At 41.2% G+C, this 12,193-nt stretch overlaps 1 protein-coding gene across 3 annotated transcripts in view; it reads left to right on the top strand.

Annotated features, from left to right (window-relative positions):
* The window catches only part of ZNF516 (zinc finger protein 516), a 105,481-nt gene that overhangs the window by 36,441 nt on the left and 56,847 nt on the right, over window positions 1-12,193 (top strand). For all 3 annotated transcript variants that reach the window (XM_037380285.1, XM_037380286.1, XM_037380288.1), the window contains exon 2: window positions 8,358-10,384. In XM_037380285.1, the coding sequence (XP_037236182.1) occupies window positions 8,479-10,384 (1,906 nt within the window). In that variant the 5' untranslated portion in view covers window positions 8,358-8,478. The remainder of the gene's footprint in view (window positions 1-8,357; window positions 10,385-12,193) is intronic.

Raw genomic sequence — 12,193 nt, 5'->3', positions numbered from 1 at the left:
TGCTTTGCAGTGGGAACCCTAACAAGATCATTAAATATAAAAGTGCTGTTGGACACTGGGAAAATGCTGTGCTGCCCATGTATATGTGCATCTCTATAGACATGCATGAATAGACAGCATCAATGCCATTGATTTGAGTAAGGAGGTAATACACAGTATTGAGGTGACTTTGCTTGTATTTGTAACTGACATAGTTTGGTTTCCTACTATCAGAATTGTGGCTGTTTCAACTTTTATTTTACAGTACTTGAGAATATGAAGACATTAAAGTAACTCGCTCAGTGGGTGTGGCCAAATAGGAACACAATATTGTTACATTGAAGTAAAATGGAAAGCTTTTTTTGTTTGCTTTTTAAAAGAATTTTTTGAATCTAAGATGATGCTTATATTCAGAATTAGTGATGCTGTTACAGCACGTCAAAATAAGAGCCTTTGACTTTCCAACATATATCATTAATGACCCTAGAAAAAAAAAAAATCACATCTGCACGAGTGCCGTTCTTGGCTTTTCTAGGGCTGATCAATAATCACATTGTGTATTCATTCCCCCTAGCCCCCCACCCTGTGAGGTCAACTTTAACTACTAGTCTTTATATTTCAGAAAAAGGACATAGACTGCCTTATGCATTAGTAATATTGACCTTAATGTTTCCTTTGGATGTAATTTACTGTTACCCATCAAAAAAAATCAGGGTGGGGTTTTTTTTGTTTGCTTTGGTGGGTTTTTTTTTGTGTTTGGGTTTTTTTGGTTTTTTTTTTTGTTTTGTTTTTTTAAAATTTAAATACTTCATCTGTCATTTTTCAGGACAGCTTTTCTCCTCTTCATCCTTCTGGTGCTGTGTTGAGAGGTCTAGGTAGGAATTGGACTGAGGATGCTGAGTTTTGCTATGGTTGTGCTATTTAAATGCATCCTCTCTTGATTGTATCGAAGCATGTGACAGTGACAATGGGAGAACAATTTCAGGGCCCTGTGTCTGGATGGTAACACAGCTGCTGCAATAAAGTCTTGTTATGGTTGACCAATCACATTTGGACAGTTATTTTTAATTAGAAGTTTTTACCTTGCGTTAGAAAATAGTTTGCAGCAAACTGGTAGATACTTGGGTGAAGTTGGTTTTATCTTCTTGCCTTGAAAGATTAATGTTGCTTTTTTGTTTTGTCCTACAGCCAGAATAAGTAGTCTTGAAAGAATTTTGTCTTTAAAAGATGTTGGGTTTTTTGGGGTTTTGTTTGTGTGGTTTTTGTTTGGGGTGTGTGTGTGATTTTTGGTTGTGGGTTTTTTTTGTGTGTGGGTTTTTTTTGGTTTTTTTTTTTTTTTTTTTTTTTTAATTGTGGACTATAGTGTAGTGGTCTCCAGCAACTGCTGTAAAATAAAGGGTTATTGTGGGTAGGTCTGTCAGTGTTAGACATCACCACTGGTTTTAAGTCTTGTGATGGCATTTTGTGATTTCTGTATTGTTGTTTTTTTCCATGAAAGTACTAGTGATACTGGTTCCCTTTTATTCATTTCTTCATATTAGAGGGGAAATGTATTTTGTTCATAATGGATTATTGATTGGTCTGCGAACAGCAGAAGCCCCAAGGCCTTGTCATCAATGGTACTTACTCTCCCAATAGTGAATGCATCACTTCATGCAGCTATTCGCAACCCCAGTCTGTAGAATATAAGCCCGTAATTGTTACTCTTGTGCAGCGCAGTTTTTAGGGAGAGGAACTCTTCATTGTCATTATGGGATTTTCCCCCTCAATTTGTTCAAAGAATAGTCCCATTGTTTTGGTAGCAAGATAAAGCTTGTCCTGGATGTTAATGATATATTTCAATTCATTGCTTAGAATACTACAGTGTAACTAATAAAGTACATTTCTTTGTCTCCCAGAAGACAAACACGCACAGTATACTAAAACACAAAATATGTACTGAGTGGGTGACAGCCCTGTGTTTCTCAACATACCCTGTTCCAGTGCAAAAGCGCTCACCCCTCTCACTCCTCAATTGCTTCTTGAGGAGCCACAAAAAATCTGGGTTGCAGAGGTTTTGCTGACTTTATTTTGGGAGAGATCACCTTGCTGCAAATGCCTACCTCCAGCTTTTCCAGCATTGATGTTTTTATCTTTATTTCAGTGTATTCTTTCCTCTGCGAAGGGTGTGGTGTTGGTTGAGAAAGGCCCGACTCTGCTTTTGCAGCCCTGGCTGCTGCTCTGAAGCCTGCTGCAAAATGTCATTAGCTCATGGAGGGAGAAAGACACAAAAACACATGATGTATTTAGTGAAGCTCAAAATAATATCTCAGGGTTCAGACAGCAAACTTCTCAAGTGGGAAGAGCTTCCCCAGCTGCAGGGGAAGGCTGATTTAAAATAATTAAAAAAGTATTGCAAAATGTTGCTGAAGGTTTTTATAAAGCCTAAGTGGAAGTGGACTAATAGAAATTCCTTGTTTGTTTTTCCAGGAGCTTTTTATGTTTCCTTTCCAATCTTGTGTCAGTTTTGGCAAGCTTAAACAAACTTCAGGAGGTCTGTTGTCAAGATTGCTGCTCTTAATAATTGAAGAAATTTGAAAATTTGAGAGCCTTCTACAGCTGGCACAAGATTTTTGGATAGCTTTTTATTGGGTTAGTTTGGATTACTCTCAGAAAATCAATTCAGAGTATGCTGCCTTTTACCTAAGGGCAAGTTTAGTCTGTAGGTTGCAGAATGCCAGGATTTCCTGCAAATTCAGGTATGGCTTACTATTTAAACATATGCTCACTTTTCTACCCTCTGGTGTAGTCTGAAGGATGCTTGAGGCAGTAAAGGGTCTTTAGGCTAGTGACATGGTCTGTAAGAGGCATTTCAGTAGGACTGGTGCCTAAATGAGGATGGCAGGATGGAGCCTTTAATCAGGGTGGTGGACTGATGACCCTCATGGGATCTGGGTGTTCAGAAGAAGCCACGACCACAAAATGAGGAGGAGGGTGTTCAGGTAGTGCAAGGCTGATGTGTGTGAAGGACCGTGTTTCTGCAGCCTGGGGAGAAGACAGGGAGGGGGAGAAAGGTCTCTGTGGTCCAGTGAGCACGAAGGCTGGTGTCGCACTTGTAAAACATTCTGTCTTTCATCCACTCTTTCCCTGCACTTAACTCTCTTCTGGCCTCTTCACTCTGAACAGCAGAGTTTGGCTCTGGGGCAACCTGAGCCTTCTCAAATCAGGAGAGATCAGCTGTCCAGGCTGCTGTTCTTTGAAAGATACAACTTTCTCAAATTCACTGCGATGTTTACATGTTATGTCCTATCATTTCATCATCTAGAAGGAATTTCAGTAAGATATTTTTTCCACAAGATCATGCCTCACAGTGTTGGTCTATTTTTTTTTTTTTTTTAAAAGTCATTGTTTCTTTTGGCACGGGAACACGGTGGAGTGATTGCAGTGTATATTTAAACATCTTGGAGATTAGAGGGGTGATATTTCTCTAGTGCATTTATCTTTCACATGAGACTTGGAATACTCACACCCAAACTGAACGCAGTTTGTTTTAAAATATTCACTGTGCTGTTTGAATAGGTCTGTGTAGCTTCCCAGATTTTATGTTCTTATTTATTACTTACTGAAGAGTTTTCCCTTCTTGCCACTACAGCCCATGCAATATAATTTTTAAAGTTAGGTTTAATAGAGAATTTAAAAAAGAATGTATAGCCTTCTGTATGTTGGAACAGGAATTTTCTTTCATGTTTCCTCTGTCTGCACTTCACAGGTTATTTGTATGTAAGAAATGAACTTGCAATTACTTTTTCAGTATGGTATCTTGCATTCTGTTTTTCAATTTCCTTGTGTTGTTTATTTCCAATTTCTTTCCAAGAGGCATAAAAGGTCCCTAAAGGGGTCTGTCTTGCCCTGCGGGGAGTCCTCACAGTGTACCTGGTCCTTTTCCAGGATGTGCAGGTGGCATGAAGAGAATAGGTATTTCAGAGTGCTTCTGTTTCATTTAAAGTGATCTTCCTCTGTATTTTTATGCATGCTTCACGTCAAGACTATGTGAGAGTCTTGTAGGAGCTGTGAGGACGATGCAACTATGCACCAGTGTATCTGCCACTCTGCCAGCCGGGATGGACTACCATGGCCTTGCTGGGGAGGTCGTGGCTGATGCTGGCAAAGTCACCCAGGCTCCCTAGTGAGAGCAGGTTGCTTTGGCCAAATGTATTTTCTCTCAAGCCAAGAACTCTGAGTTAGTTTTAGAGAAGTTTTGATGCCTAGACATTTGAAATAGAGTTGAGTCTGACAATATGTGGCTCAAGCTTGTAGGAAAACTTGTTTTCCTTTCAGAGGGTGGGAGGATAAAAAAAAAAAAGTCTTATTTTTATTTGCTCCCATGTGGGTCAAGGCAAAGACTCTCTGTGAGGCAGTGGGTGCAGGAACAAGCCTTGTAACTAAAATATTTGGCTGAGCAAAAACGTTTCTGGCATGCCGCAACCTCCTGTTGTTGGGTCTTTGTGTTTCTCTTCCACCTTGCTTTATATACCAAACCTGCATGTAAACAAGCGATGACGTTAAGTGCCTCAGTGTATTTTAAAGGGGATGAAAATGCCTCCCCGACACTGGCCAGCCACTTCTTTTGTGGACTGCTGATCCCTAGTTCAACAAAAAGAAGTGAATCTAGTTTATATGCCCCTTAGAGTATCAACCCCCAGCTCAAGGAGTTGTATGGCATTTGCCATGGGCTGCAATGCCATTAAAACACACAAAATATTTAAAAGACTATATATGAATTTACAGTTCACATTCACTTGCATTTCCCTATGGCTTGCCTCTGTGCTAGTGGGGGATCTCCGTGCTGTGACAGTCTGGGCGAAATCTGTTGGCTGGATTTGGCTCCACTATGGATTCTGTGTGACAAGCCGGTGCTAAGGAACTGCAGGGTGAACTTGGACCAAAGCAATGAAAGGTTACTGGTTACTACCTGAAAACACTGAGAGTTGAAACATTTTTAGTAGCCTTAGGGTAGCTGGAGGTGGCCATATTCCACGTGTGCTGAAAGAGAATTATTTCACAGCACTTTCAGGTTTTTAATTATTTCAAAATACAAATAATTGTTATCATTGCAGTCAGCTAGAAAGAAACAGAAATAGCTATGGCAAAATCTTACTGGCAGCAGAAGAGTGATCAGTGTAATTTGATTTACCAGTTGATGTCTTTCATCCCCATGCCATCTTTGATGTTGAAATAATTGCTTAGTAATTAACGATAAGGTGGAAATTACTAGGCCATAATGTTATTTTCTATTGAGTAGGGTTCTTTACAAATGGTCTTTTCCTCATTTTCTAAGTTCAGTCTTCTGATTTGAAGCTTTTTTTCGAAAGTTGTAGGTTTTATTTTGTTTTTTGCTCCTTCTTTCCAATGAATGCTGGCTTTGTTGTTCTGGAAAGAGCCCCTCTAAAAGAATTCCTTTTAAGTGGTACTCAAATGATGTGAGAGGGGAATTGTAAGTTGTTTGTATATGTTTGTGTCCATCGATTTACCAAGGCCTAAAGGATAAAAAATCTCCACACAGTGCAACTTAGATTGGATGAACATCTGTCTTCCCCCTGGAATTTCTGTCTGTGGAAGATCAAGCTTGAAATTTTGTGACTTCTGTTAATGTGTATGAATTCAGATAATTAAAATGTAGGAATACTGTCTTTCAACTTTTAAAGTTATAAATTGCAGTTTATTGGCTAAGCTAAAGTAATGAAAATGAGACAATTTTCTGAGAATATTTTGGTTGATTTTTTGATATATTGAAGATGATAATGCTTCCATTAAGTATTTTAGAATAATAAAATAATCCCCCCCCCCCCCCCATTTAATATAGGGTTAGAGGGATCTCCTGTGAGCTGTGAGTGGGCTAATATCCATCTTACAAGTAGTGCCTTCTTCATATCCTCATTTTCATAGCTCAGTTTCATTAATGAAAATACTCTAAATAATTAAAGTGAAATATGTCAAGACTAGGTGCAGGGAAGCTGTGGCCAAGTAAACAGAGGGACTCTGAAGCTCTGGATTTACATGCCCCTGAACTGCTGCATACAGCATTCTTGTCTAAGTTTGGCTTTTGAAGCTCTTTTGAACTTTCAGACAGGAAACACTGTAGAAAGTTTGGTTAAAATGGGATCTACATTTAAAACAAAAAAAAAAAAACCCAACCCCCAAACTAAGGTCACTAGTCAAAAACTCAGCCTACCAATAAGCAGTGTTCTCACTGGTATAAAGTATAGAAAATGCATGATGTAGAAAATATTGTATAAAATCCCTGGGAAAATCTGTCCCTGAAGCTTGCCATCTTTTTTTCTGCAGTGGTGCAGAACATTTCAGAAGAAGCTGTTGCTTGTTCAAGTTTGCAATCATGTTAAATTCAAGAAGTTACCCTGGTGTTTCTTTTCAGGATTTAGTGAGTTTTAGGTTAATTCTTTGATTATAAGACAATATGGCTTGTTACTTGGCAGATTTAGATTATGGGTCAGATAAGTAAGGTGTAACTCTGAATTGTTTCATCCATAAATTTGCTGTGTAAACTGCATTCTGCATTTGTATGTGCTGTTTGGCAGGTTCACCACAACTTCCAGTGGCTTTCATCCTTTATATACCCAGGGAGTTTCTTCTGAGGCTGCCCCTCAGTTTGGTTTTAAGTGGCTAATTTCAGAGATTAATTTAGATACACTTGCTTCTGAACCGCCTGCTCATATGGACTTCCGAATTAGTGTGATCTGATCTGCTCTTTTTTTTTTTTTTTTCAGTCATAATAAATCATTCATATATAAAATTTCTTCATTCGGGAAATTGCATTTGTAACATGTCCCTTACTTACTACTGTCAGCTTTCTGAGGAAAAAGTAGTTTGGGTAGGTGCTGTTGATAACTCCTCACGCACTGAATAGATACTAGATACACAGAAAATCAAACTCAGAAACAAATGGTCTTGCAGCATATAAAAGGGCTAGATTAACTTAAACACAATGAAGTTACTCTATAATGTAACTGAGATGAGTATTGCGTCAGTTTTACCTTGCTTTTTGTTAGGCTCTTGCTGGTGATGGGGTTAGACTATTTACATATCGAAGAGGCTCAGAGGTGAATACAATGAGAAACTTTAAAATTTGCAGCTGTAGATCTGTAGCTCTTTATTGTCATAGATGTCGAGTGATGGATGTGTGACTATAGAGTCCTTTTATTGCTCGGTGCATTTTTAGCGATGTTTTAAGAAACTGATGTTTTCTTAATGTAGTAATGGGTTGGTTCCCTATTTACTAGAGAATATAGTATCCTTTGATCTTAGCCATGTGGTGTTTGTAGTATTTAATGAGGATAGGAAGGGGGCAAGGTTTTTGTTTTACAGTGTGGTAATGGGAAATGAAGCAATCTATGGAGATCTTAACCGTGGGTTCTTGCATATACAAGGTAGAGAGTTGCTGGTGTGTTGCAGCTGGCATTGCTGAGGCAGATATTGATGCTTGCATTTAATCATGACAAGATACAAAAGCTTTTAGACTTCTGTTAATCTGTTTTGTTAATCAAAGCTGTTTCTTGTTTTGTTTGTTTGCTTATGGTTAAGATTCTGTTTCACTGAGGTGCTGTGGTCTCCTGTGTGTCTTGTTGACATAAATTGTTCACTTTTAAGATCATTTGATACATACACACATTATCAGTTGACTTTGTTAGATTGAGACTAAATATTACACTTTGAGGTGTTTTTTTTTTTTTCTTCATTGTCCGTCAGGAAATAGTTTTTTTCTGAATGCTTTGTCAGGCTCTGGATTCTTGTTTTCTCTCTAATCAAAGTACTGAGCGTCGTCAGCCTCTGCGCCTGCTCTGTGCATGCCACATCAGGCACAGCAGAGCTGTCTGAGACACAAAGTAATGCAGTTGCCAGCAGGAATATGATACTTGCTAAAGTCTCTAGAAAAGCCTTTTATCTTTGGCAAGTAAGTATTTTACATGAAATTACACATGATGGTAAAGCCACAGATTTAAAGTGTAATAACTCCCTCAAGAAATGTTTTCCTCATTTAAGGTGTATTTTTAGCCACTTCTGCCTGGTTTTAAAATAAAAAATATTTTTAGAGTTTGCCCTTTTTTAAAGACACTGTGATGTCAGTGTATGTAAATGAATGTTTGCTGTTTGCTCTTTTTTGGATTTTACTTGCTTATTAATGATGCTTGCTGTTGAAGTCTAGAATATCAGCAAAAGGAGAAGCTGCTGCTTTTTGGTGCAGTAAATTGTAGTATTGCGTGCTTCTGAATGTGGGGTGAGTGATAGAAGCTGTTCTATTAAAAATATGAAGAGGTTTAAACATATTTAAGAACATGCTTATGCAATTTCTGTACCTTTGTCTGATTTTGTTCTTATTTCAGGTGATCTATGCCATCTGCTTACAGAGCACACAGAAATAAATTGGTGCTTCGGACTCCAGCAGCTGAAAGGAGAAACATTACTCTGAGAATGAAGCAATAAAACATCTCCCTGCAGAACCGTATGATTGAAAACGTGGTCCAGCCCTCCTCTGCTGCCGGACATGCTTTTGTCGTCCTGCCGCACTCACCTGATGTTGCAGTGATACAGATGGATCATAGTAGAGGGGCAGAAATGGAGTTACGGAGATCCTCCAGCCCAGGCAAGCTAAGCAAGAATGACATGGATACTGATAAGACCATGTGCCACAGCTGCTGCATCTGCGGTAAAAGTTTCCCTTTTCAGAGCTCTTTATCACAGCACATGAGGAAGCACACGGGTGAGAAGCCCTACAAATGCCCATACTGTGATCACAGAGCTTCCCAAAAGGGCAACCTGAAGATCCACATCCGTAGTCACAGAACAGGCACTTTAAGTCAGGGGCACGAGGCAGAGATGGGAGAAGGGCAGCTGGGGGAGATGGGCGTTTCGGAGGGCCTCGGTGGGTGCACCAGCCCCACTAAAAGTACGTCCGCCTGCAACAAGATCTTGAATGGTACTGCTCAGGTAGATAGCAGCAAGATCTTGTTGAGAAGCAGCAAGAAGGAGGTCATAGAGGTGGCGCCAGCTGAGGAGGATGGCAAGCTGACCTCTTATCAATGCACCTTCTGCAAAAACAAATTTGAAAGGAAGAAGGACCTGGAGCAGCACCTGCACCAGGTCCACAAACCGTTCAAGTGCAGGCTGTGTAGCTACATGACCCTGAGGGAGGAGACGCTGTTAAACCACATAGAGAAGGACCATATAACAGCTCAGGTCCCAAATGGGGAGGCCTATGCCGAAAACTGCAAGAGTGAGCTGAGCACAGGCGAGTTTCCGTGTGAGGTCTGTGGTCAGACCTTTAGTCAAACCTGGTTCCTGAAAGCTCACATGAAAAAGCACAGGGGGTCATTTGATCACGGCTGCCACATTTGTGGCAGGAGATTCAAAGAACCCTGGTTTCTCAAAAACCATATGAAGTCGCATGGCCCCAAGACCGGGAGCAAAAACAAACCAAAAAATGATTTGGAGCTCATAGCCACTATCAATGACGTGATACAGGAGGAGATGATTGTGACCGGCCTGTCTCTGTACGAAGTTTGCACCAAGTGTGGAAATCTGTTTACAAATATGGAAAGCCTGAAAGCGCATAATGCTGTTCACTACCGGGCACAGCGGGGCAGTGCTGGGGATAAAGCCGAGGGCTTAATTGATGGGAGCCTAAGCTCTTCGGTAACGAAGCAGTTTTTCTTGCAGTGTCTCAGTCTAAGGCCATCTGTAGGGCTGGATAGAGTTACAAGAGAACAGCCTGGGAAAAGAGTAGCTGAGCTGGATCCGGTCAGTAGCTACCAAGCTTGGCAGCTGGCCACCAAAGGAAAAGTAGTAGAGCCCTCAGAGTATGTGAAGTATGTGGGATGGGATGAGGCCCTGGCGGATGCAGACGTGACTTATGACAAGGATAAGAGAGAGTATATCCTCGTCAACCAGGAGAAGCGCAAGCGAGACCAGGACTTGCCCAGCTCTTCCAGCAACCCTAAGAAGAAGAGCTGCACCAGTGGGCGCCCGGAGAAAGCTGGTGGTGCCCCGCCAGCGGAGAGCTGCCCTCTTGCCCAGGGGGACCTGGACTACCGCCCCGCCTCACGGCAGAGCCGGCGGGCCACTCAGAACAAGTCCACCGAGTGCTTCGAGTGTGGGAAGATCTTCCGCACCTACCACCAAATGGTGCTGCACTCCCGGGTGCACCGCAAGGAGCGAAGGAGCTGCAGCGAGGGCGGGACAGCCCCCCAGCCCGACCGCTACGGCTCCAGCAGCGAGGAAGGAGACTCGGGGTCTGTCAGCGGGCCCAGCACCCCTGGCTCTGCATCCGCCCCGGAGGACTCGGCCACCTCTGGCTTGGGGGAGGAGGGGGCTGAGGAGAGCTCGGAGGAGGGAGCAGCCAACCCTTCACTAGGTAAGATCACTCCCAGCCTTGTCCTGCTCACTGTCACTGGTCCCTGTGTCTCCCAGAGTGGGACATGGTGATGAGCAGAGGGAGAGATGCGTGAAAGCACATGAGAGGTTTAAAGGCAGTGCAGATGGGGTCCCGTGTCTGCTGAGCACTGCTGCTTGTCTCGACATGATGACTTTTTGTTTCTGGTGCAGGTAATAAAAGCAAGATCAGAGGACATCTTCATAAGGTGCAAGTGGACTTGTATTTTGGTGAATGACACCTGAGAAGGATTTTAGTTGCCTATAGCAACACTGTAGGGTAGGGTAATGTCTTCCCTGGATGTCTCTGGCTTTTTTTCCCCAGTTTCTGGGTGTCCTGTACACTGTTCTGCTTGTAGCGTGCAGGTGTAGTAGGGGCACAGAGTGTGTGGTGCAGCCCTGAAGCATGTGAAGTTGTTAATTGCCAGCGTGAGAGGTGTCTCTCTCCTCTTCTCTGCTTCACTTTCCAAATTGTGTTTATAACTCCAAAGGCTATAATTAATCTCTCTGGATTAATGCAGTCCTTTGAGTCCAACACTGCTAAATGGAACAAATTATTCTCCAAATAGCAGCAAAGTAAATATTTAAAAGAACACCATTAAGCACTTTTGTATCCTTTTTTTTTTTTATATTTTATTTTTGTTGTTCACCATTCTTTGTTTATAATACCCTTTTAGAAATGTGAGATTAACCATTCTTTCCTTACTAGCCTTGCACAGATTTTTTGTTTTCTGTTTGGTGAACAATAACATTGTCCTCTCATTTTCATTCCTTTTGTTGTGAAGAACATAGTTATCTGTAGAGTTTTAAACACATTTTCAAGACCGTCACAGATGAAGTAATCTGCACCATTGTGGAAGAGGGCGGGTTTATTCAATTAGCTGTGTTCTTTCAGGATTTTACATAATGTTGTGCTTTCTCCTGGCTACAGACCCCACAGCAGCAAAGCAACATTTTCCAGAATTGTGTATCGTTACATGTTTTTCATAAAGTTTTGAAGCAATGTTAGTTATATTTATTTTTTTTCTGTCATTGCACTTCTTTCTTGAAAGTTCCATGTCTTTAGGACAACTGAAGTTGGGGCCAACACTGCTTGGCAATATAACTTTCAAAATGTAAGGCATAGAGTGAAGTGAGCTCCAAAGGATTGAAATTGTAAAAAATTAACCCCATCTGTTTGTCCTTAAACTTACAAGACGGTCCTGAACTTGATTTTGCTACAACTTGGATCAAGTCCCCAGTGGACAAATTGGGTGCACACTAGAACAGAAATGTAAATTAAACCAAGAACTCCCCTTTTTTTTTTTTAATACTTTCTTGCCCTTTCCATAAACCACAATTCCAAAAAGGCCTAGCGACAAGCTGACTTAAACATTTTCACTGTGATTACTTGCCCAATTAAAAGACTCAAAATGTGGCTTTCCCGTCTGCCGTTGGATTTTGGGACACTTTAAACAGAGTTCTTTATGGGAGCATACATACTTAACGTTGTGTGAAAATCCATCAGCTGCCGCCCAAAACACCTCGGTGTAGTTGACACAAGATGTAGTGATAAAACTGTAGATTTGTCTGGAGTTAAATGGGGCTGCCATGTTTTACCATTGTAATGTACAGAGCCCTTATAGAAACTGCTGTGATAGAAAACAGTCTTTCTGGAGACGGGCTGAAAACACAGAAGAACTTTTTTGCTTGATGTTCAAATAGGAAAGCTGTTCTTACGCACTGTCTGTACTAAGCACTTTATTTCTAAGAAGAGGAGCCATCTCATCTCTTTACCCATCCTGCTTCTTGC

The sequence above is a fragment of the Falco rusticolus genome, chromosome 3 (genome assembly GCF_015220075.1).
Source record: "Falco rusticolus isolate bFalRus1 chromosome 3, bFalRus1.pri, whole genome shotgun sequence".
NCBI lineage: Eukaryota > Metazoa > Chordata > Aves > Falconiformes > Falconidae > Falco > Falco rusticolus.
This window is presented reverse-complemented; position numbering and strand designations above follow the sequence as displayed.